General features: G+C 35.6%; 1 protein-coding gene and 1 long non-coding RNA gene across 4 annotated transcripts in view; both read left to right on the top strand.

Annotated features, from left to right (window-relative positions):
- LOC129757124 (gustatory and pheromone receptor 33a-like) overlaps positions 1 to 1,488 on the top strand; it is a 242,248-nt gene extending 240,760 nt beyond the window's left edge. The window contains exons 5-6 of one of the 3 annotated variants that reach the window (XM_055754248.1): positions 312 to 398; positions 949 to 1,488. In XM_055754248.1, coding sequence (XP_055610223.1) covers positions 312 to 398; positions 949 to 1,059 — 198 coding nt within the window. In that variant the 3' untranslated portion in view covers positions 1,060 to 1,488. The remainder of the gene's footprint in view (positions 1 to 311; positions 399 to 948) is intronic. The other 2 variants (XM_055754250.1, XM_055754249.1) reach the window with 2 other exon arrangements.
- A 5,563-nt stretch (positions 1,489 to 7,051) lies between these two features.
- Positions 7,052 to 7,596, top strand: LOC129752509 (uncharacterized). The gene is made up of 3 exons (XR_008738887.1): positions 7,052 to 7,173; positions 7,242 to 7,308; positions 7,372 to 7,596. It is a non-coding gene; the product is annotated as an uncharacterized LOC129752509 (long non-coding RNA).
- The last annotated feature ends 15,184 nt before the right edge of the window (positions 7,597 to 22,780 follow it).

Genomic DNA, 22,780 nt, shown 5'->3' with positions numbered 1-22,780 from the left:
CGTTATCCATTTTAACAATACTGTGGTAACGATCCAAAATTTCAACTCTTATCACATTTTTCCAAAACTAAATTAAAAAAAAACAGTTTTTAAAGCAAAATACTCTGTGAGGGTGAAGTTTTCATGCACAATTTTCCAAGAACCCGGAAAACAGTCCACCGACCAGTAACCATCAAACTTACCAACGAAAGACCAAGCAGACGACGACGACTAACGGTTAAGACTGGTGACACTAATTGCCCCTTTCTTCTGCTCTATTTTCTCACTTCTCGATGCCTCCTGGTTACTTACACACGAACTCTCATCCTTAGCTGAACATATTCTCCCAGCAATTGTTGCACCGAAGTCCGGTAATTACGTGCGGTCTGTTCGTCTACGACTGGACGCTGCTTTACACGGTAAGTTTACGTGATAAGAGGAGCACTTGTGATTCATGTGAATTGAGTGCCTAGTGTAACTGAACGGCTTTGAAGAAGGCGAGAGCGTTCGGACAAATTAGTCCTAATCTGGGCGAAAGAAATTTGACGGATTTACGGGGACTTTCGCTCGGTTGGCTCGGAACCGAGAGCTCGCGGTTATTGTGAGGGAATATGATAATGTCCGGCCCCAATAAGTGATTCATTAGTGGTTAATATTGGGATGCGTGTCGCCTTTTCGACGGTTTACGAATGAACAGCTCCCCTCGGAGAAGATTTAACATCGGATTTAGAGCGATAGTTATAGATTCGAAAACAATTACTGAACCGGAAGACATGGTCATAATTGGTCGAAATTGCAGTTACGTGACTTCTAGCTTAACAGTACACAATCCACTCAAACTCATAATAGTTCCTTATGGTTTCGAATTTCAATATATGATTAGGTTATTCCATTCGGGGTTCTCAGTAAAAAAAATGTCCTAATGCTATTGCATTTCTAATATCACTAAAATTCCAACTATCTTTTTAGATGATTGGCGCCACCGCAACTTACCTGATAATCTTGATCCAGTTTGATGTGTCATTCCCGAATTTGGTTAATGTAAATGGAACAGCGGCTGTAACCCAGGGAGGATCCTAAAGACACATCTACAATCTAATGATAAACACCTGAATCAACCATCAAGGAAAACTATTCCGCCGAATTATCAGCTATTTGAAAGCGGCCAGAAATAGGATAATCTATCCAATCCAATCAAACTATAACATTTCGTTATCAATCCGTACAGATGAATGTAAAACTGTTTTGAACTGTAATGTCTATCTCTGCTTTGTATGTTTAGTGTAAAACATTGAAAGGGTATCATTATTTTTGCAGCAAGGAGAAGTAACGAACGAAATTAAAAAGCCAAAAAATAGAACATTGTATAGTGTCATATTTGAACTTGTCAATTGCTTATTTTATGTAAATATTCAACTTGATGTTAGAACAAAAAGAAATAAATATACACTTCTTCATCCTAGATTTCAACACCGATAACCTTGACTCAAACCTACCCAACCAACAATTCTAGTTTAGTAAGACTCTGCAAGTGCGCTTTGAATCTTTGACGATATTGGAAAATATTCGAAAAATTTATAACACTCAGGTACAGAATGAATCAAAGACAATATCAGTTAATTGGATATGGTTTATGATAAATGTTTTTTCAATTTAAAACTAGTTGATCCCGTATGAACTCCGTTTCGCTATCAATTATTTGTACGTGAAGATGATTTTGGAATATTGGATCCTATGCATTTTTTCGAAAATATCGGGAAAAACATTCTATAATGTTTAAAGTCGCCACTTTCTCTTGTCCTTTAACTTGGAATTCTAATTAAGAGGTTAATTGGCTTTTAAATAAAATACATGTGAGAATATTTTCTTCTCGACCGGTTGCGAAATCACCACATTATAAAAGACACGACATCTTTGCTGGATACCAAGTATCAACTCCCACAAAATTATAACACTAAACATTGAACGTTTAATGTGAACAACCTCTTGTATCGTCCCATGGCCCGAAATTCGATAATTAAAAACAATTTTTGATCCCTCAAAACTCCCTTTTGCGATGTTTTCTATTCAAACCCGTTGTATAATAAAGTCAATAACTTGAAAACAGTGAACAGTTAATAAAGACGACTCCTTGCCGACTCAAAACCCGGAATTTGCTACCTGAAATCAATTGCTCATATCCAAGGACTATAAAAATCGCTCACTCATCGAAACGCACATGAGAATGCTTCGCCGCCGGCTCGCTATTCGTTTGTGCTCAATACAATCACGAATAGCAACACAAACGATTCTACGACGGCTGTTTCTTTGTTGCTCGTATTACAAAATAATCATGAGCGAGTCTGAGCAACGGGATCACGAGAGACTCGTATTTGCTTCGTGAAAATTTAGATTCCAAGCTTGCTGTCTGTTTAGGGGAGTAAGTACGTCAGTTCAAAAGAAAAAGAAAAAGAAATCTTTCAGTTTGTCCTTTTCAGAGACAAACTGTCCGTACCGTCCGGGCACCGATCGTTTGAAGGCTAGCCCTACAGAAGCGTACACTGTTGCTGTTGATGTTATTGATGTTCTTTCAAGCTTGTAGCTTCAAAAAGTGACGCACATTCTTCCGTAGGAAGCAATAATAACACCACTAGCATGAAGCAAAAGTATTCATTGCCTGGAAAGAATAATAACATCACTAACATGGATTGGCTGTACCGGCCGTATGCACACTGTTCTTCTTATTTTCAATTTCTGTTGGCCAACGCTATTGAAAGCCAACACGGCTTGGCGTCAGTATTGTTGCTGTTAGTGTTTTTTCAAGCTCAAGCTTCGCATAGGGACGAAGATTTTTCCACGGCAAGAAATAATATCATTACTAACACGGCTCATGAGCGGGTTGGTAAAAGTTTTCACGAACCAGATCGCTGCTACGCAATCGTCGGGTTGATGCTTGACTTTGTGTGCGAAGAGGGAAGCAAAGTAAAAAGGAATCAGGAACCTTGTTCGTGTTTTCGTTTTGGTCGGGATTAATTCGTGAGAACAGGAGATTCTCGCTCACATCTCATTCGCGTTCCACGGCATTTTCATGAGCAAAAATCGGAGCGATGCAGGTTCCGTCGCTCGTTTGAATGAGTTTTTCAATCCTTGCTCATATCTCATCATCCCTATCTGCGGATTTTCATCTCAATCCGATTAGTAATCACGAAAATACCGCAAAAACAATAAACAACAAATATAGGCGACCCCTTTATTGAACTACGATCCCAAACTTGAAGCCTTAAATCAATTAGCTGTCCTCCTATGTGCGAATTTCCATTACAATGCATAATCAATACAATGTCGCAAAACACCGAGCAAATTATACGGACGACCCCTTTGGCCGACCCCAGTCCTTCAAACATTCATTCATTTATTTTCATCACAATCCGATGCATAATATCGCCATTATCGCTACATAATTAACAGTTGATATGGACGATCCCTTTTACCGACCTCTGACTATGAATTTAATACCTGGAATCGATTGCTTGTCCCTCAAAACACTCATGAGCGAATTCTCATCAGAATCAGAATGTATAATGACGACATTAACGCAAAAACATTAAACAAGTGATATGGACGTCCCTTTTGGTAGACCCCTGACCCAAAATGCAATATCTGAAATCGATTTCCTATCTCCCAAACCCCCATATACAAATTTTCATCACAATCCGAAGAAAAATAACGTCAACATCGCGAAAACAATATTTATCTATATGCACGACCCCTTTAAAAGGGGTCATCCGAAAAACTGGAAAACATTTTTCATCAATCGTGATTCTAATATTTAAGCATCCATGCCAAATTTACGCTTCAAGGGAATACTCATGGACGAGACCACTTCCAGCAATACTTCTCATCATTACGACTTGAAGTCTGAACTCTCCTCTTACGACTTGAGACCCGAAATCTCTTCGCAATAACTCGAGATTCCCACATAAACCTCTCCTCTTCGCGACTCGAGCTCTGATCTCTTCTCTTACGACTCGGGATCCGACCACTCCTCACGTCAAATCGAATGTGACGTACACATCCTCTGCACGACTCAATGCCCGATCTCTCTTTTATTTAGCAACTCGAGATCAAACCTCTCCTCTTAATAACTCGAGGTAAACACTTATACTTCACCTCTTGTTGATTAAAGGCCTGATCTCTCCTCATGCGACTCTACTAGATCCGACCTCTTATCGTAAAGACTCGTGGATGACCACAAAAACCTCTCCTCCTGAAGACTCGAGGCCTAACATTTCCTCTAACGACTCGAATCCCGATATCTTATCACCAAGATTGAAGGTTTGTAACCTTTATGCCCGTCGTGTGCCGATCGAGAGCAGCTTATCCTAGACTCGCGCCAGTCAGAGCACACGTGCGGGATCTAACGCAACTAAATACTCGGATGATTCCCGACGAAGACGTCATCCTACACCGCCTCGAATGGCTCACCCGGCGTTGAGAAACAGTCTACCCGTGGTTATTCCTCGATGGTGGAATAGCCCTTTCTCAAGGATTTCCACTGCGAAGAACGTAAAGTCTTATACCCGCAGATTCGATCGTTGGGATTCGAACTACTCATATACTCGTCGAAGATGGAGCATCCTACGCACGAACGCGGCGTAGCCATGGTATCCACTACGCAGAAGATGTTGCCTTATCTTTTAACTCTAAACCTTGGGGTGTCGGAAGCACTCTACTCGACAGCCCCCCGTCAATGGGATCAGACTACTCCAACCGTTGTCCGGTATTCTTGTATCCCTGGCTTGCAACTCTAGGATCTCGGCCAGCGGCTTTTTCTGCCCGTTGTGTTCCAGACCGAAGGCAGCTTGTCCTGATTTCGCGCCTTTCACGACACACATTTGGGAATTCAAACGCTACTACTCGGATGTTTTCCTATAACTGTTTACCAACTGAGACACTGAAATAAAGTCACTCATGACTCGAAGATGGTAAAACCACTATAATCTAAACAAACAAACAATATTCAATTCAAAACTCCACTAAAAAACTATTCATTTGAACGCCACGTGAAAATGTACACGTGTTTCTTCACAATTAACACTAAACATACCGACACTTTGAATATACCTATTCATACCGCGAGCGGTCAAATGACGGCAAACACTATTTTCGCTAAAACTCCCTTGTTTCTCAACCGATTTTCACAAAATTTATAGTTTTGAGAAGCTTTTAACTCGACTCAAATATGTTTCTCAGACGATTTTCAGCTACAATCAATTATTTCTAAGTTATTTGAAGTTCAAAAAAATTTTCATCAAAAAACATGCCTCAGAAAATAGGTTGTAAATCAGTTATTAAGTGCTAGAAAAAAATTTCACTTAGTGCCTCAGAAAGCTGAAGTCAGAAGCTATAAGTTGCACATATGGAATATTTGATTTAAAAAAAATTCTAAGATCATGGCTACAAAAAATGTACAAAAGTTGTGTAAAACCGTACTTTTCAATCAATCAACCGCCAAAGCTGTTCCTGTTACAGCAGAAAATTTTTAAAAATTGAATTGGAAAGTTGACGTAATTTGTCACATTTTGGCATCTTTAGATTTTTAAAATACGAAATACATAATTTATGACGACTTTTCAAAGCTAGCTATTTTCCGAACTTTTGATCAATTGGGATTTTCTGAGGCAATCCCTACACCTAAATTCAGCTTTGCACTGGATTTTGAGTACATTTTCGTAAGGTTTAGGCTTTAAATCTATATGCAAAAGAAAGCAAATTTCATACCGGTTTTAGTGGTGTAACTGCATTGGCGGTGTGATGCTTGACAAAAATATAATAAATATATTTCTGTATGTTAAACCAGAAAATTTGCGCTAATGCTTGTTTGTTTTTTCGTTTCCATTCACCCGTCTTCGTGTGCAAAGTAGCTTTGAGATATTACCACCCACTGCGCCCATCTGCCAAACAAGAATTTGTGCTGACTTCTCAAATTTCAGAAACTACATCACTGTTTTATTTATCATATTTTTGTCAAGCATTGCACTGGCAATGCAGTTATATCACTAGAACCGGTATGAAATTTTCTTTCTTTTGCATATATTTTTTTTGCCTAAATCTTACGATAACATACTCAAAATCCAGTGCAAAGCAGAATTTAGGTGTTGGGATTGCCTCAGAAAATCCCAATTGATAAAAAGTTCGAAAAATAGCTATCTTTGAAAAGTCGTCATAAATCATGTATCTCGTTTTTTTAAAATCTAAAGATGCCAAAATGTGACAAATTACGTCAACTTTCCAATTCAATTTTTAAAAATTTTCTACTGTAACAGGAACAGCTTTGGCGGTTGATTGATTGAAAAGTACGGGTTTTACACAACTTTTGTACATTTTTTGTAGCCAAGATCTTAGATTTTTTTTAAAAAAATATTCCATATGTGCAACATATAGCTTTTAACTTCAGCTTTCTGAGGCACTAAGTGAAATTTTTTTCTAGCACTTTATAACTGATTCACAGCCTATTTTCTGAGGCATGTTTTTTAATAAATTTTTTTTTTGAACTTCAAATAACTTAGAAATAATTGATTGTAGCTGAAAATCGTCTGAGAAACATATTTGAGTCGAGTTAAAAGCTTCTCAAAACTATAAATTTTGTGAAAATCGGTTGAGAAACAAGGGAGTTTTAGCGAAAACAGTGTTTGCCGTCATTTGACCGCTCGCGGTATGAATAGGTATACCACATGCGTTATTCGAAAACCGCAACACTTAAAAAAAAATTAAAAACGCAAAAATACTTGCATTTTGTAAATAAAAATAGTCCTGTCGTTTAATTTGCGAAAAAACATTTTTATAAGGCGTAATCATCGTTTAAAGTTCAAAAACCGTCATTTGACCGCCTCCGGTACGTTTAGTGTTAAAGAACCCGCAGGCCCTTTTAAAACCTAGAGCTCACGATTTTGCGCGTAGGGCTGCGTTCAATGCCATAAACTGAGGGTTTAAATTTTACACGTGCATCAGTCCAGTCAGCTGATTGCACCGATTGCACAAATACAAATTCAAATGTGAAAATAGCATAAAACCCTCCGAGTGTACAACACTGATTGATCGTTTTAACGACTTTTCGCTAGTTAGTATTGGTGACCCAAAGAAGGCTAGAAAAAATCTTCGTTTTATCAACGGCCATTTTGACATCAGACCTAGCCGGAGCTGGATTAAAAAATGGTAAGATATTTTAAATAAAATAAATGCAATTAAAATGTTGTTAATGTGTTCCTTTTTTCTTGACACAGCTCGACGCAGGCATGGAGGTGCTGGCGGTTTGTTCCAGATCTGTGCGAGGAACGGCACAGGTAATAGGTAAGTTGAAATTTTTTAACTAAGCGATCAATTTCTCAACTCATTTTTTTTTCTAATTTGCAGCCCTTCGTGTAATCTGCCCGCTCATCCAAGCTACCACGTCGCTCATTGATCGCTTCAAGCCCCAGGCCGCCAAAGCACGGGCTTATTTCTGGAGCCCCTAATGAAGGAGGAGGTCCTCATATGCAAGATCCTGGTGCCGAGCGACCAATTTCTTTTGGCCAAAAGTGTAGTGTAGTGTAGTGTGTCTAGTGAAGTGTAATATTGTGTAAAAAGTTTTGAATAAAATAAAAATACCGATAAAGGAAAACGCATGTTTTATTTTAATTGAGAAATTTCCCCCGAGTGTGGTTCGGTCTAGTACGCACTCATACATATGCAATAATATTTACTCAACACACTCACACATTAGCATTTTTTGAACACACAAATACAATCAAACCATGACAGATGTCAACCAGGGCTGTCATTCTGAACCGGGAAAATGGTTTCAAGTAGAATCGGTTGGGCCAATTAATGCTTGAATTCAATGGAAGGAATGCTTGAAGAATGCTTGAAATCCAAGCATTCTTTCAAGCATTCCAAGCATTTATTTTGCTAAGCGGGAATGCTTGAAATCTTAGCATTCTTCAAGCATTCCTTCCATTGAATTCGAGCATTTAATGTCCCAACCGATTCTACTTGAAACGGTTTTTCCGCACTGAACCCAAATTCACACTTAAAAAACACTAGAAGAATCACTTAAAAGTGAAAACGCAGTGAATTTCTTCATTTCAAGTGGCTCATGTACATTTCACTTGCCTCTCACTTAAGTTTTAAGTGACCGAATCAATATACACTAGCTCATCACTTGAGTTTTAAGTGACCGGCATTGAATGTCTTCGATGCTCACTTGAAATCCACTTGACCGGTCACTTAAGCCAATATTCACTTGCCCATCACTTAAAATTCAAGTGATTTTTTGCATAGCGAATGTCAACAATGTCAGTATTGATTGTTTCATTGTTGTTTGGAAAAGAAACAACAGAGGTTTGTTTGAGTTGGTAGATGCAGAATTAAAGTAATTTATATGTTATAAAACAATGATATTTTCCATAGGTCGACCGACAGAAACATCGTGTGAACCGGTTAACACGTCGCAGAGACCCTTTTTAAAGCAATCAGTTTTCGGATACGTTTTCCGATGATGATTTATTTTGGAAATATTCAAATGCAATTAAAGTAAGTATCATGCAAAACAAAAAATACTAGTTAAATTTATTTTATTTTTTAATTATTATTTCAGAAAAGATCAACCCGAATGTCTCGTCAAAGTGAGTAAGTCAATGATTTTTCGAAGCCGAAAAATCTTTTTGAAGAAGAAAAAGTGACGTTTTTTACGTTGTATTTTTAATAAATAATTGTTTTGTAGAAACAAAGTTGATTAATGTTTGATATTCCGAAATTTTACCTAAAAACCACTACAATTGAAAGATATTAATGACCTGAGCAAACATTTGAAATTGACTTTGCCATTCACTTGAAATTCACTTGATCGCTCACTTAAGTGATTTCACTTGACCGGTCACTTAAAATTCACATGAATTTACGTATGGCGCAAATTCACTCCAGATGTCACTTACCTTTAAAGTGAAAATTATTTTCGGTGCGGTTCAGAATGACAGCTCTCGCTCACATGTATGTATGTACCATGATGATTCTAGTATGGTGGTCTCACAAGCCAAATCGGACGTCCAGCCAAACTGAAAAAAAAAAATGACAGCTGGCGCAAGTGTAGAGGATAAAGGGGGTCCAGGGATGCCAGGTGTTTGAGATACAAAATCAAAGAAAAAAGTCTATGTATGTCTGTGCATGTCGTAGGCCAAAGATCAAAGGATTTAAAATTAAATTGGGTTTTAGTTTATTTCCTTAATTACAATACACTTAGCACTTTTCGGATGCTCCTTAATAGGTGTGATTAACCGTGATAATAGGAAAGATCTTTTAAGGGTGGACCAAACAACCATAATCCTAAACCGGATGTTACTTGTCCGATCGATATCATCAAGGTCGGACTCAGGGTGTTCACCATCGAAGCGGCAGTCGAGGCTACATCATGCACGACGACACTGCCACCGGTTCCCTCGTTCAAAAGGGCCAAAAACTCCATCTGGTTTTCCCAAATGATACCCATCAGATCCAGATCAGATCAGATTACTCAATTGGATCTTATTTGATCTTATGGAGCAGCGATTGCAACAGACGGGGGCCCTCCTGAAGCAGCTGTTTCATCTCGATGAAGATCAGATGTTCCTTCAAGAAGGCCAGCCGCTTCTCGGACGATGAAATGTCATACCTCGCCACGTTACCATCCGATTCGATGACTTTCTGCTGCTTCCAGACAGCTCTTGGAAGAAAAAAGTATTGAATAAGCATTCACTTCCATCTGTACCGTTGAGCCGTCAACACGTACGCCGGAGCATCGTATCGTTGCTGTGTACCTGCAGGAACATTTTACATTATTTATTTTTTCCTTACCTGTATTTCAATCAGCACTTTTCAGTGCTAAAATTATTTTCATTTTCTTTTATTCATATTTTCTCTTTTCTTTCCAGCATGGGGAAGTCTTCGGCCGGCTCAAGGGCCGGAAGAAAACGGATTGCTGAACCTAATCCAGGGCCATCTGCCAAAAAAGTTGAAATTTCCAATTCATTCGATGTCCTTCATAACATCGGTGATGAGGAAATATTCATATTTAATTCTGATAAGAGTACTAAGAAACCTTCTTCTTCTTCTTATACTCTTAAAAACGAAAAGATTCCACCAATAACGGTCACGATTCCTGACTTCAATGGCTTTTGAAAAGAAATCGTCACTTCCGTCAAGGATGTGAAGATTTCTTTTCAGATCGGTCGAAGGGGAACTGCTCGTATATTGGCGGAATCTTTTAATGATTTTCAAAAGGTTTTAAATTATTTGAATAATAAAAAACACCAATTTTTTACGTACGACACTAGAAGTGATCGTCCATTTAAAGTTGTACTTCGTGGTCTCACTGGCGATCAGACACCGGATGAGATCACAGCTGAATTAAATTCTTTGTTAGGTTTTTCTCCAATTCAAGTAATTCAAATGAGGAAAAGAACCAACACGAATAATATCAGTAGTGTTGGTTTTGCTCCTGAACTTTATTTGATCCATTTTAAAAAGGATCAGGTTAATAATTTGCAAATTCTTGAAAAGGCTCGTCTTATGTTTCATTGTCGAGTCAAATTCGAACCTTTTCGTAAATCTTCTACCAATTTTCTTCAAAATATTACGCAATGTCGTCGTTGTCAAGCTTTTTGTCATGGCACTAAAAATTGTAGAATGAATGCCAGATGCATGTTTTGCGGCTCATTCGATCATGAAAAATCTAAATGCCTTTTTGGTGGTGATAAGCCAAAAACAGAATTTTTTAAGTGTGCAAATTGCGCAGGTAATCATTCCTCGAATTCGCTAGACTGTCCCATCAGGGCAAAAATTATTGCTTCTAGGAAAAATCCCAAAGTTTCCAGAAAGGTTTTTTCTCCTCCTTCCTCTTTTTCGTCTTCACACGTCGGGCCGGCAAACAACCTGCTTGTTCGCATTCAGCCTCGGTCTACATTGGAATCACGGCTGGGTAATACCCGAAGTGATTTTAATGTTACCTGGGCTGATTCTGCGCCCCAGACTCGTTGTTTATCGTTCTCAGAGGTGGTTGAAAATGGGTTGCCCTCTTCAGGTTTAACTAATAAAAATGGGAAAAAACCAAGTCTCAACGTTCATGCGAAGGCTTGGGAAAATCCCCGAAATTCATATACTTTTTCTTCTCCTTCCTCTTCTGATTCTAACAATTTTGTTGATTTGGGTGAGATTACTGAGGAAAAATTAAAATTTTTGCATCAAAATTTAATGGAAATGATGCAACTTATGTTGAAAGCAAATTCAATGTTTGAAGCTTTCCAAACTTCTTTTAATTATGCTAACAAAATTATTATGACTTTACGATTCCCTCATGGATCCAAATAGAAGTTTAAATATTATGAATTGGAACGCTAGATCTTTGCTGGCTAACCAAGACGAGTTCTTTTTATTTTTGAAAACTCAAAACATACATATTGCTGCCATCACTGAAACTTTTTTAAAGCCAGACAATAACTTGAAAAGCAATGCTTTCTTTAAAATTTTACGAAATGATCGACTTGATCGACAAGGTGGGGGTGTAGCTATTGTCATCAATAGTCGTCTCAAATTTAGACTTCTTCCTTCTTTCAATACAAAAGTCTTAGAAACAATTGGAATTGAATTAGAAACTTCTATGGGGAAAATTATAATTGTTGCCGCATATTTGCCTTTTCAATGTAGCGGTGAACAGAAAAATTTTTTGAAGGGAGATTTACAAAAACTCACCAGAAATAAATCTAAATTTTTTATTATTGGTGACTTTAATGCAAAACACCGATCTTGGAATAATATTTCATCAAATTCAAATGGGAATATTTTGTTTAATGACTGCTCTGCAGGTTATTATACTGTTGAATATCCTAATGGGCATACTTGTTTTTCTTCAATTAGAAATCCCTCCACCATTGATTTGGTTCTAACGGATTTAGGCGAGCATTGTAGTCAATTAGTTACTCATGCGGACCTCGATTCAGACCACCTTCCAGTAACATTTTCTTTATCCCAAAGTCCCATTGAAAACCCTTTAAAATCAACTTTTAACTTTCAAAAGGCTAACTGGGAGCGATATATGAATTTTATTGAACGTAATTTAGATGTAAACGTTCCACTGAATTCAATAGAAGATATTGATTTGGCTGTAGAAAATTTGACAACTGCAATAGTCAATGCTAAAGCCGCTTCAATACCTAAAGTCAAACATAAATTCAATCAACCTTTAATTGATGATGATCTTCAGTTTTTGATACGACTGAAAAACATTCGTCGACGCCAATATCAACGTACTAGAGATCCTTATTTGAAATTAATTTATTGCGACCTTCAAAAAGAGATCAAACGTCGTTTAAATTTCATTCGTAATGAAAATTTTGCTAAAGCAGTAGAGGACATAAAACCCTACTCAAAGCCATTTTGGAAATTAACTAAAATTTTGAAAAAGCCCCAGAAGCCAATTCCTACTTTGAAAGATGGGGATAAACTTCTTTTAACTAATTCAGAAAAGGCTCAAAAATTAGCCCAACAATTTGAGTCTGCTCATGATTTTAATTTAAACGTTGTAAGTCCAATTGATGCTCAAATTTCCCTAGAATTTGATGATATTCTTTCTAAGCAAAATGTGTTTGAAAGTTCTTGTGAGACAAATATTGATGAATTTAAATTGATTTTCAAAAAATTTAAAAATATGAAAGCTCCAGGGGAAGATGGGATTTTCTATATTCTTCTTAAAAAGTTGCCTGAAAGCACTTTAAATTTTTTAGTTAAAATCTTCAATAAATGTTTTCACTTGGCTTATTTTCCCAATAAATGGAAAAATGCCAAAGTAACTCCAATTTTGAAACCTGGAAAAAGTGCTTCAGAGCCTTCAAGTTATCGACCAATTAGTTTGCTTCCTTCTTTAAGTAAACTATTTGAGAGAGTTATTTTGAATAGAATGATGATTCACATTAATCAGAATTCCATTTTCCCTGATGAACAATTTGGTTTTCGTCATGGACATTCTACTACACATCAACTTTTGAGTGTAACTAATATGATTAACGCTAGCAAATCTGAAGGTTATTCAACTGGTGTTGCTCTTCTTGATATTGAAAAAGCTTTTGACAGTGTTTGGCACAAAGGTTTAGTAGCTAAATTAGCTCGATTTGATTTTCCTGTATATCTCACCAAAATTATTCAAAATTATTTGACTAGCCGAACCTTACAAGTAAGCTATCAAAATTCATGCTCTGAAAGGACACCCATTAGAGCTGGTGTCCCTCAAGGCAGTATACTTGGGCCAATTTTATACAATATTTTTACTTCTGATCTTCCTGATGTACCAGAAGGAAAAGATAGAAGATTATTTGCTGACGATACTTTGCTTTCAGCAAAAGGTCGAAATTTACGGGTGGTACGCAGTAGATTGCAACAAAATTTAAATTCCTTTTTGAATTACTTGAAAATGTGGAAAATTTCTCCTAACGCTTCCAAAACTCAACTTATTTTATTTCCCCATAAGCCAAGAGCAAATTTTTTAAAACCTAATGAAAATCATTCCATAACTTTTAATGGGGTTTCATTAGAATGGTCTGATCACGTGAAGTACTTGGGACTTACACTTGATCGGAATCTTACTTTTAAAAATCACATTGAAGATATTCAATCAAAATGTAATAAATACACTAAATCTCTTTATTCTCTCATCAACAGGAAATCCCGACTGTGCCTGAAGAATAAGATGCTCATTTACAAGCAAGTCTTCCGACCAGCGATAATGTATGCAGTTCCGATTTGGTCTAGCTGCTGCGCGACGAGGAAGAAGGCCATCCAGAGGATTCAGAACAAGGTTCTGAAAATGATTTGGCGGCTTCCACCTTGGCACAGCACCGAAGATCTTCATCGGATTGCAGGCATTGAAACTATCGAAGAGATGGCCAACAAAATAATCTCCAACTTCAGAGGCAAATCGATGCAGTCTTCAATCGCAGAGATTCGCTCTCTACAATTAGTTTAATTTTAGGATAGCTTTAGTTTTTAGTTTTAAGTTTAAAATATTTTTTTACACGACAGGATGTTCTCCTTTATAAAAATCTTGATTGCGCTCAGCAAATTTAAGTCAAATAAATAAATGTTAGTGATTATTTAACTATAGGGCTCTGAAAGTTCATTTTTGAACTGAACACCTAATTTAATGTATTAATGTAATATAAATGTAATGATGAATTGGTACAAATAAAGATATATTTAAAAAAAAAAAATTGAATAAGCATAAATCTGTTATAAGTAATGGATAACTAATGTTACTCACTGCTACCGACAAAACAGACAGCGTCGTCTTTTGGTTCAACGTCTTCCAGCCTTGCTTACCAGCCCGGAACTCAGACGGAAGAATGTTTTCGCTTCTATGGATCATATTTGCAAAAATCATGGCAAAATCTTTATCTGAGCAATATATTGATGATTGGCAAAACTCCGTGTTTTACAAAAATCAGAGCACCTGGCATCCCAGCCTTTTTTTGTTTGTTTTGCTAGGATTGGCATCCCAGCCAGCCAACAGCCAGCTGTCAAAATTCGGCTGCGTTTTGCCCCCACCGCCGCATCCCACCCTTGTCTACTTTTTGTTAAAGTGAGATCACCAAATCTAGATTCATCATGGTATGTACCACGTGAGCTTGCCTTGGTGTGTGTGCAGTCATATCACTCACACACGCAAACTCATGCAACCTAGCCATTTTGTTCGTTTGAGATTCAATAGAACATATTTTGGAAATTAATTAGGGGAACATGCGCTGTTATGCGCCACCTAAGGGAATCGTTGATTTTCTATGCATTCCACGTACAAATTGTGTTAAAAATGGATGAAATCGTTGAAAAAAAGTGTTTTCTACAAATGCCAATGATTTTTTATTACTCAAATTGCTATAGTTGCTTCAAAAACTTGATTTTTAAAAACCATATTTGAAGCCACAGAACAAAACTGTGTTGCAAATACGCGCTGCTGTGTATTCAATACGCGCCTAGTAGCCGAACACACCCGAAAGCAGCCGAAGACCGAAAACACACCAATACTTACAGACACTTTGAATGAAAAGAATACCAAAATGGACTAATCAAAATTTAAAAAAAAAAAAAAGTAGATTTTTTGGGTTGAATTCATGCTCAAAATATGGTTTTAGACTTTTTGTTCATTTTCAATGAAAATTGGCCTTATTGAAAAATTAATGCTATTTTCAGCCTACTACGATTGGCGCGTTATGACGAGCGCATGGGCCGTGATAGAACATACCCATAAAAAGCATACCTTAGCGAGTTCAGTATGATTTTTTAGCATAAAATCATAGTTTAAATTATCCTCTATCGATGTGTCAGAAAATATTGTCTTATTCGTTTTTCTCTGCTTGGTGACACCTTATTGAAAGTGTTTTAAAATTTAGATCGAAATGAAGAAAAACCAAAATTGTGGAATTATCACGACACAGGGGCATTTTAAGAAAAAAATCATACATGCCATGACCAATCACAGCACTTAAAACAAATTGGTAATATTTTGCTGGCTTAAAATGTTACAGATTCTTCAAAACAAGGGTGGCGCGTATTAGCCACATGGGGCGTTATATGAACTTTTCCCCTATGAACTTCAGCGTTCATTTTTTTTTCGCATGCTACTCTGAAAGAACCTTTTTTGGCACATTTCTGGAAAAAGGCATAAGAAGACTTTTCCTTACGAATATTTCTCGATCTGTCTTGATCCTAGATAAAAAAAAAACTTATAGAAGATTTACATTGATAATCATTTTGAAAAAAAAAACCATTATTGGATGCGGCACCATCCAACTTACTGCAGTAATGGTAGAATGGCTGTTGAGAAACCCGCATAATAAAAAACTGAATCACTAACTGTCCATACGATACATCTACGGATCCAGAAAAAGTGATCATGTCAGAAAACGTAGCTATAGTATTAAACTTTACTTCGAAAACTATAAGAACGATACATGAACATTCATGTGAAAAAGTGACGGTATCTGAAAAAGTGAATAAATGGTACGGACGATTTATTTCAATTTAATCAGAATCGTTAAAATTTATCTCAAACCTTTATCCTTAGCGTTCATGCTTTCTGTCACACTCACGTCGAAAATGACTGAAATTCTGGTTAGAGATGCCAGAAGATTTAAAAAAAAGAAAATTAGCAAAACATTTTCTAAATTGTTTTTAGATTTTTCTGATCACTCATAGAAATCATCCATATTTGTGCATTCAAATAAAATATATGGACAAAAAATAATCATTACAAATAAACTCAAATAAAAATCCCGAAACGACAGCAAGAAGTATTCAAATTTATGTCAGGGATATTGATCTATATTTTAAGTTCGAAGCCTGCAGAATCTCAAGCAAGATTAAATAAAACTAAGAAATTTTCTCAGCAGTTTACTAAAAATTTTATGCTAAAATTACAAAATTAATAGATTTAGCAAAAAAAAAAGAAAATAGCGCAAATCATGAAACATCAGAATGTTTGGCACCGCTGCCAAAAGAGTCAAACGAATGAAGGAAAAGAAAAACAACACGCCGCGCCGGGAAAAAGTTTTGCGATCAGTTGAGTTTTTTTCGGGAAATTCACGAGAAATCGGGATTAAAAGCATAAAGTAAGTAAAATTTCAAAAATATAATATATTTCTTCTATTATTGTACCCAGGGCCGTAGGAAGAACCGGCTCATGGGGGGGGTTTTGATGACAATTTTTTTCCCATAACATTTTTACTTGAACAATGTAGACACAAGTGAAAAAAATGTATATGTTCTAAGTACAATTCAAGTAAAAGTTGTTTTGCATTCAAAGATACTTATTTTATAAATAAGTCCTAGGAGATGGCAATTTTTTTTATGAAGCTTTAAAAAATGTGGGGATTTGTGACATAGTTCAGTTGGTAAATCAGTTGCCTTCAGTGGTGATGTCCGTGAGTTTGAGCCCAAGAGTAAACATCGAACACAGTTGTTCCAGATAGTTTTTCAATTATTGATGTGCCAACTGCATCGTTGAGAAAAGTCGAGAGTGGAACAATGATGTGGAAACGACTATAATCGAAACATAAAAAAAGGATTTCGAACGCTTTATTTAGAAAAAAAAAAATCTGTTTTACTCACTGACATTACGAAGCTATTTCTTTTGGACCAGAAGCATAACTATTTTAAGCATGGGTGAAAATGTATCAAATATTCAGAAATAAAAATAAAAAATAAGGTTTACTGTTCAAATAAGTTTTATTCTCTACTCTTGTAAACCGAATAAAGTTTAAGATTTTAGATAGAACGTTTGATTTTGAAGAATCTGCAATATATGTAAGAAAATGTTAAATGAAAATTCCAGCTTAAGTTTTACTTGAAGATAAAAAACAAGTTAAAAAATTATCATTCATTATTTTATATTTCATAATTTTAATCATGTGAATAATGTTTTCAAAATTTTAATCTAGATTATTCAAAAACAAAATCTTTGAAATGAATCCAGATCTTATTTTTTATAAGTGATTTTCACCAGGTTTGTGTTTCTAAACAGACTTTGATTGAATTCAAATTTTTTATTTTGAATCAAGGATCAAAGTTATGGAACTGCGGTCTCGTTGAATCCTTAATTTAATTTAATAATTGATATTTTAAAATTGAATATAAAACTAAAATTTGACCTAAACCCGAATACAAAGCTTGGATTTTAGTTCCAAGTCTCAATTCTGCATTTTGAACTCAAATTCAGAACCTCGATCTAAATTCCAGAAAAGAAATTTTTTAAATTTGAAACCAAAAAGCGAAATTTGTATCAGAACCCTTGATAAGAAATATTTTATTTGATTCTGAATATATGGTTTTCAATGTGATTTTTGATGATTCCAATGATGATCCAACTCGGAAATCAAGAACAATAAACTGGGTACTTATTAGATATTTTCCCGCAAGTATCTGGTTTGGGCACATCCGGGCAAATTTGTCCTAAGACCTTGTGAAATGAGGGCATATTGTTTTAAAATTTCCCCAAAATCCGGCCGAAAAAAACACGTGGCAAATTGTTTTTGTTTAATCGAAACATATCATCCGATTCAGTATCCGATTTAAGGTTGCCAAAAAATCGTTTACGTTCATATTGACTAAATTGGTTTAAAAAACACTATTTTGACGCAAAATACATAATTCTAATAACTCAACTGAAATTTTCGTTTGATTCTGCAAATAGAGTGAGAAAATCTGGTCCAAATCCGGACAATCTGGTAAGCTTAGTCTAACTTCATTGGGATTCAATATTTGGGACTCAATTACTATCAACAAGTGAGAAATTTTTTGAAATACTGTTGTGAAATTGTGGTCTTGGAATGAGACTTCGAGGTTTTGGAATCGAGATTGTTGCACTATTGCTACTATTGAATGATTTTAGTTGTTCATCAAAATTTGATTAGAAATTTCAAATTTTATGTTTAGCAAAAAAATTTCACTTGGTATTTTTGGACCTTCATGGGGGGGGTTTAACCCCCAAAACCCCCCCCCCCGTTCCTACGGCCATGATTGTACCTAATAAGAGTAATTTTTCTTTACAGAAACCCGCAAATATGGCCTCAAACTGCAGATTCCTTCGGGCCCCGAAGCTCATGGAGAGGAACCACCACCACCTCCTGAAATTATTCGGCTGCCGTTGTAACCGGACAGAAAAGACATCAGCAGCTGCAGCCTGAAATCTGAGTTCCCCAGCCGTGGGAACCTCCCTCTACAGTTAGCCGTGTGCGGTCAGTGAAAATTCTGGCTCAATTAATCATTTAGACATCCAAATATTACCATTGGTAACTTCTGAAAAAAATACGCATGCGGTACCTATCTGAGCAGGAGTTAAAGCTGAACGAAAATGTAAATTAAAATAATATGTAAAAAGTGAAAAGAAATGGTGTTTTTTATTTATTCGAATCCTTAAACTCCAAATATGTGTGCGTGATTTATCCACGCACGGTTCCGAATACCGTTTTTGTAACGTTGGAGAACGTTTTGTCAAATCCTTTCATAAAATCCTTCGGATTTTGTACATTATCTCAACTGTTTGTAGAACAGTTCCTCCATATAAGTGTGTTAACAGTTTTTAACAATTACATAACCTAACGACATATTAAAAATACTGTGAATTCGGAACTCACGGTTCAACCATTGTATTTCACAGTTTGGATAATCGTTTATTAAAAGTGTTTTTACGCATCAAATCGTCGTTTGTAGCCTGCTTGGATTATTAAAACTCATAAACAGAAAGTCCACCAAAGTAACCATAAGCATTAAAGTTTGCATATTTATAGCTTTATACCAGCATTCAAGTGCTAAATTACACCATATCAGCACATCATGTGCAATTTTGCATTATAACGGCGTTTTGAGTGCTATGCTGCATCATATTAAATCTATACCGCTCTTTTGAAATGCAACTGGCCTTTTATCAGCTTTGCATGATGCTTTTGAAATGCAACATAGCTCTAAATCAGAATAACAATTCTTTATCTTTTAAGCATTAAAGCACTACAGTGACATAAGGGCAACGCACATAAGCATTGGGCCTTATTCTGCGAGGCGAATGAAGTGACTCGTAGTCACATTAGTCGTAGTCACGTGACTCTAGTCGGAGTATTCCGAGAGGCGACTCACTCACGGTGACTAGTTCATTGCCTCGGTGGCTTGATGTTCATTTTGACGTTCCAGAGGCAATGAACCAGTTTCATCGGGTTCACCATGCGAACTGTAAAACATGTAAGGAACATTCAAAGCAGGTAGTGTGATATTCAATTTCTCGGATGACGTCACATTCATGAAGAATTTGAATATAACAAATGCATGAAAAAATCAAACCAATCTTTTTCGAGTATGCCCGTAAATCCTTTAGCGGAATTTAAATTGTCTTCCGCTCTAGTCCATGATGAGAATTGAGATTTTCATTTTTGTGCGTGATAAATTTTCAGATTTAGATTAAAAAAATAAGAATTAAAAAATAAAATAGCTATAGAGAATTCCAAATTCAAAGATCCAATTCAGATTGAAAACTGAAATTTCATTCTATATTATTGATTGTCAGGTTAATGTTAATGTTTATTTCTATACTCAGAACAGGATTTTTTTTAAGGATTCAGTTCTTTTAAAGACTGAATATCATTTTTTATTTAATAGTTTGTTTGAAATTTAAACTTTTAATCTGAAATATGTTTTTATGAAGGTTTTTTGTATTTGGAATTAGTTCTCTGTGGAATTAGCATGACGTTTAATCGAAAAATTCAAGATTAAACGTCATGCTAATTCCACAGAGAACTAATTCCAAATACAAAAAACCTTCATAAAAACATATTTCAGAATAAAAGTTTAAATTTCAAACAAACTATTAAATAAAAAATGATATTCAGTCTTTAAAAGAACTGAATCCTTAAAAAAAAATCCTTTTCTTAATATAGAAATAAACATATGCAATTGTTCTGTCTCAATTACTTGAACAAATAAACATATATGTAGGTAAAATAGAAATTTATTTCTTAACATAGTAGTTTTCAATAAAACAACCTCCTAGCCTTGAACATTTACAAATGAATCAGAACACCAACAATCTTTGAAAATTGTGTAATTTTACATCTTCAAACTTTTATTTCTCTAAAAACTACGAAAAATATACATTTTTGGTTTTTCGATATTTGTTTTTCAATGATTGCGTAACTTTAAAACTTTCAATTCATTTTATTTTAAAAGTCGAATGAGCCAAAGCCAAATATATAGTTATTTTCCTGTAAGTGATCTCTCGAAACCTTGTTAAAAAATAGGTCTATCATAAGCTTTGAAATAAATTTGAATTTTGGAGCCTTTATACAAAACTGAATAAGTTGTTTTTTGATTATTTTTAACAATGATTTGAATTTAAATAACAAATGAACTGAAATTTAAATTTCGGATTTGAACATGTTGAAATTTGTTTTTTTTTTTAAATTTATTTGACGTCAATCATTTGACGTCAATCATAGACCGTTTTACATGTTTGCCTTAAATCTATATAAGTATAATGTTATGATAGAACAATTATTTGAACATGAAAACCTTTTCTATGCTGTAAGAGGCCAGAACAAAGTTAAAATACTCGGAGATGAAACATTAAAAATAATAATATATCATTGCTCAAAACCTATAAATCAAGTATTTTTTATCGATAAACTCATCAAAATGATGAATACAAAAGGTAAAATAACTCTTATCTTCCAAAATTTGTTTTTTGGTCTTGTAATCTTTCGGATATTTTAATTTTTTTTCGAATAAGAGTTCGATTAGAAAATTGTGTTATCAAACTTAACAATAAATGGAATGTTGCTTGAATAAATGACGTACTATTTGTTCTTAGTTTTTACTTTTAAAATCAAATAATTTAATTATAAAGAAATGGACATATTCATAACCATATACAGACCTCGTTAGATTTTGGCAACATTCAATTTTGGGAACACAAAATTTACAGGGCCTTTAGATACACAATTGATTTCATACAAATTTGCCATATTTTTAAACTACTAATACATATGCAAAAGCAAGAACTTCGTACCTGTAAAATCAAGTTATGTTTATGGATTGGCAGTTCTTTGAAATTCATCCTAAATGACTATTGCCCAACATTCTAACATACTAAGGTGATGCATACCAGATCAATTTCATACACAGTTTTGCACACTTTCTTCAAAATTTTGAGTGTAAATGTATTTTGATTTCTTAGCCAAGTATATATTTTTACGTTTGCAACAAGCCCAAGCACTTTTATCAACAATAAAAAGTAACTTCTGTTTCTTTTGGTTACCATTAATTTGAAACATAAATTTATGCATCACCTACCTCTACATTTCATTGGTTTTTACCATTGCGTTCATTCGCATGAATACAAAATGAATCCAACAAGCTGTCAAAGCACGTCAGCATTTTTCGACGGCTCGGTTTGGTTCCAAAAATTTAAACATCAACATAGCGCCCGTTGCCGGAACGTAAAACGGCAAATACCCGTCTCCAGGAGGCCTACATCACATCTGCTGAAGCAAATCCAGAATCTGAAGATGAACGAGGATACCCGGATCATAGCCACGGTACTGTTACGAGGGCTGTTCTCGGCTGAGGTTCTGCTAACGAATGCGACGCTGCAGCACCAATCGGAAATTCCGAGCATGTGGCGAAAGATTTGCGGTAGCGGAGGTTGCCCCGAATCTTATTGATGACAATGCCAACAACCAGTGGCTGGAGTTCGAGCAGTTTATTTTTCTATGTGCCAGCAGCCTAAACAGCCAGCCTCAGGAATCAACACTGCAAACTTTTCGATAAACGGGAAGGCCAGCATTAGCCACTGATCAAACAGATGCTGATAAATAACCTTGACCCCTTGTCAGATCCGGAAAAGCGGTTCCAAGCCGTTGAGGCGTTTAAGGTGGACGATGTGCAGCATCAGTTTGATGATTTGTTGTCAAGGCACGTAACCAAGGCAAATGTTTAGGGAATCGAAGAAGGTAGTTTTTATTTTATTAGAGATATTTTTTAATTTTTACATGTCATCATTTTTCCAGAACTAACTGCCCCTTCTGCTGCACTGATGAAATGAACTACCGTAAAATAATACGATGGATAGCTATTTATGGCACCTGACAAACACAAGAGTTAAATAATAGTACGCTGAAAGAAAATGGAACGCCAAATCAATAAAACAGATTAATGAAAAAATTCTGTATTTTTTCATTGAAAATACACGAAAATAGTGTAAAAGTAATCGCAAAGCTCTTAGTTG

This window comes from Uranotaenia lowii, chromosome 3, assembly GCF_029784155.1.
Source record: "Uranotaenia lowii strain MFRU-FL chromosome 3, ASM2978415v1, whole genome shotgun sequence".
Taxonomy (NCBI): Eukaryota; Metazoa; Arthropoda; class Insecta; order Diptera; family Culicidae; genus Uranotaenia; species Uranotaenia lowii.
This window is presented reverse-complemented; position numbering and strand designations above follow the sequence as displayed.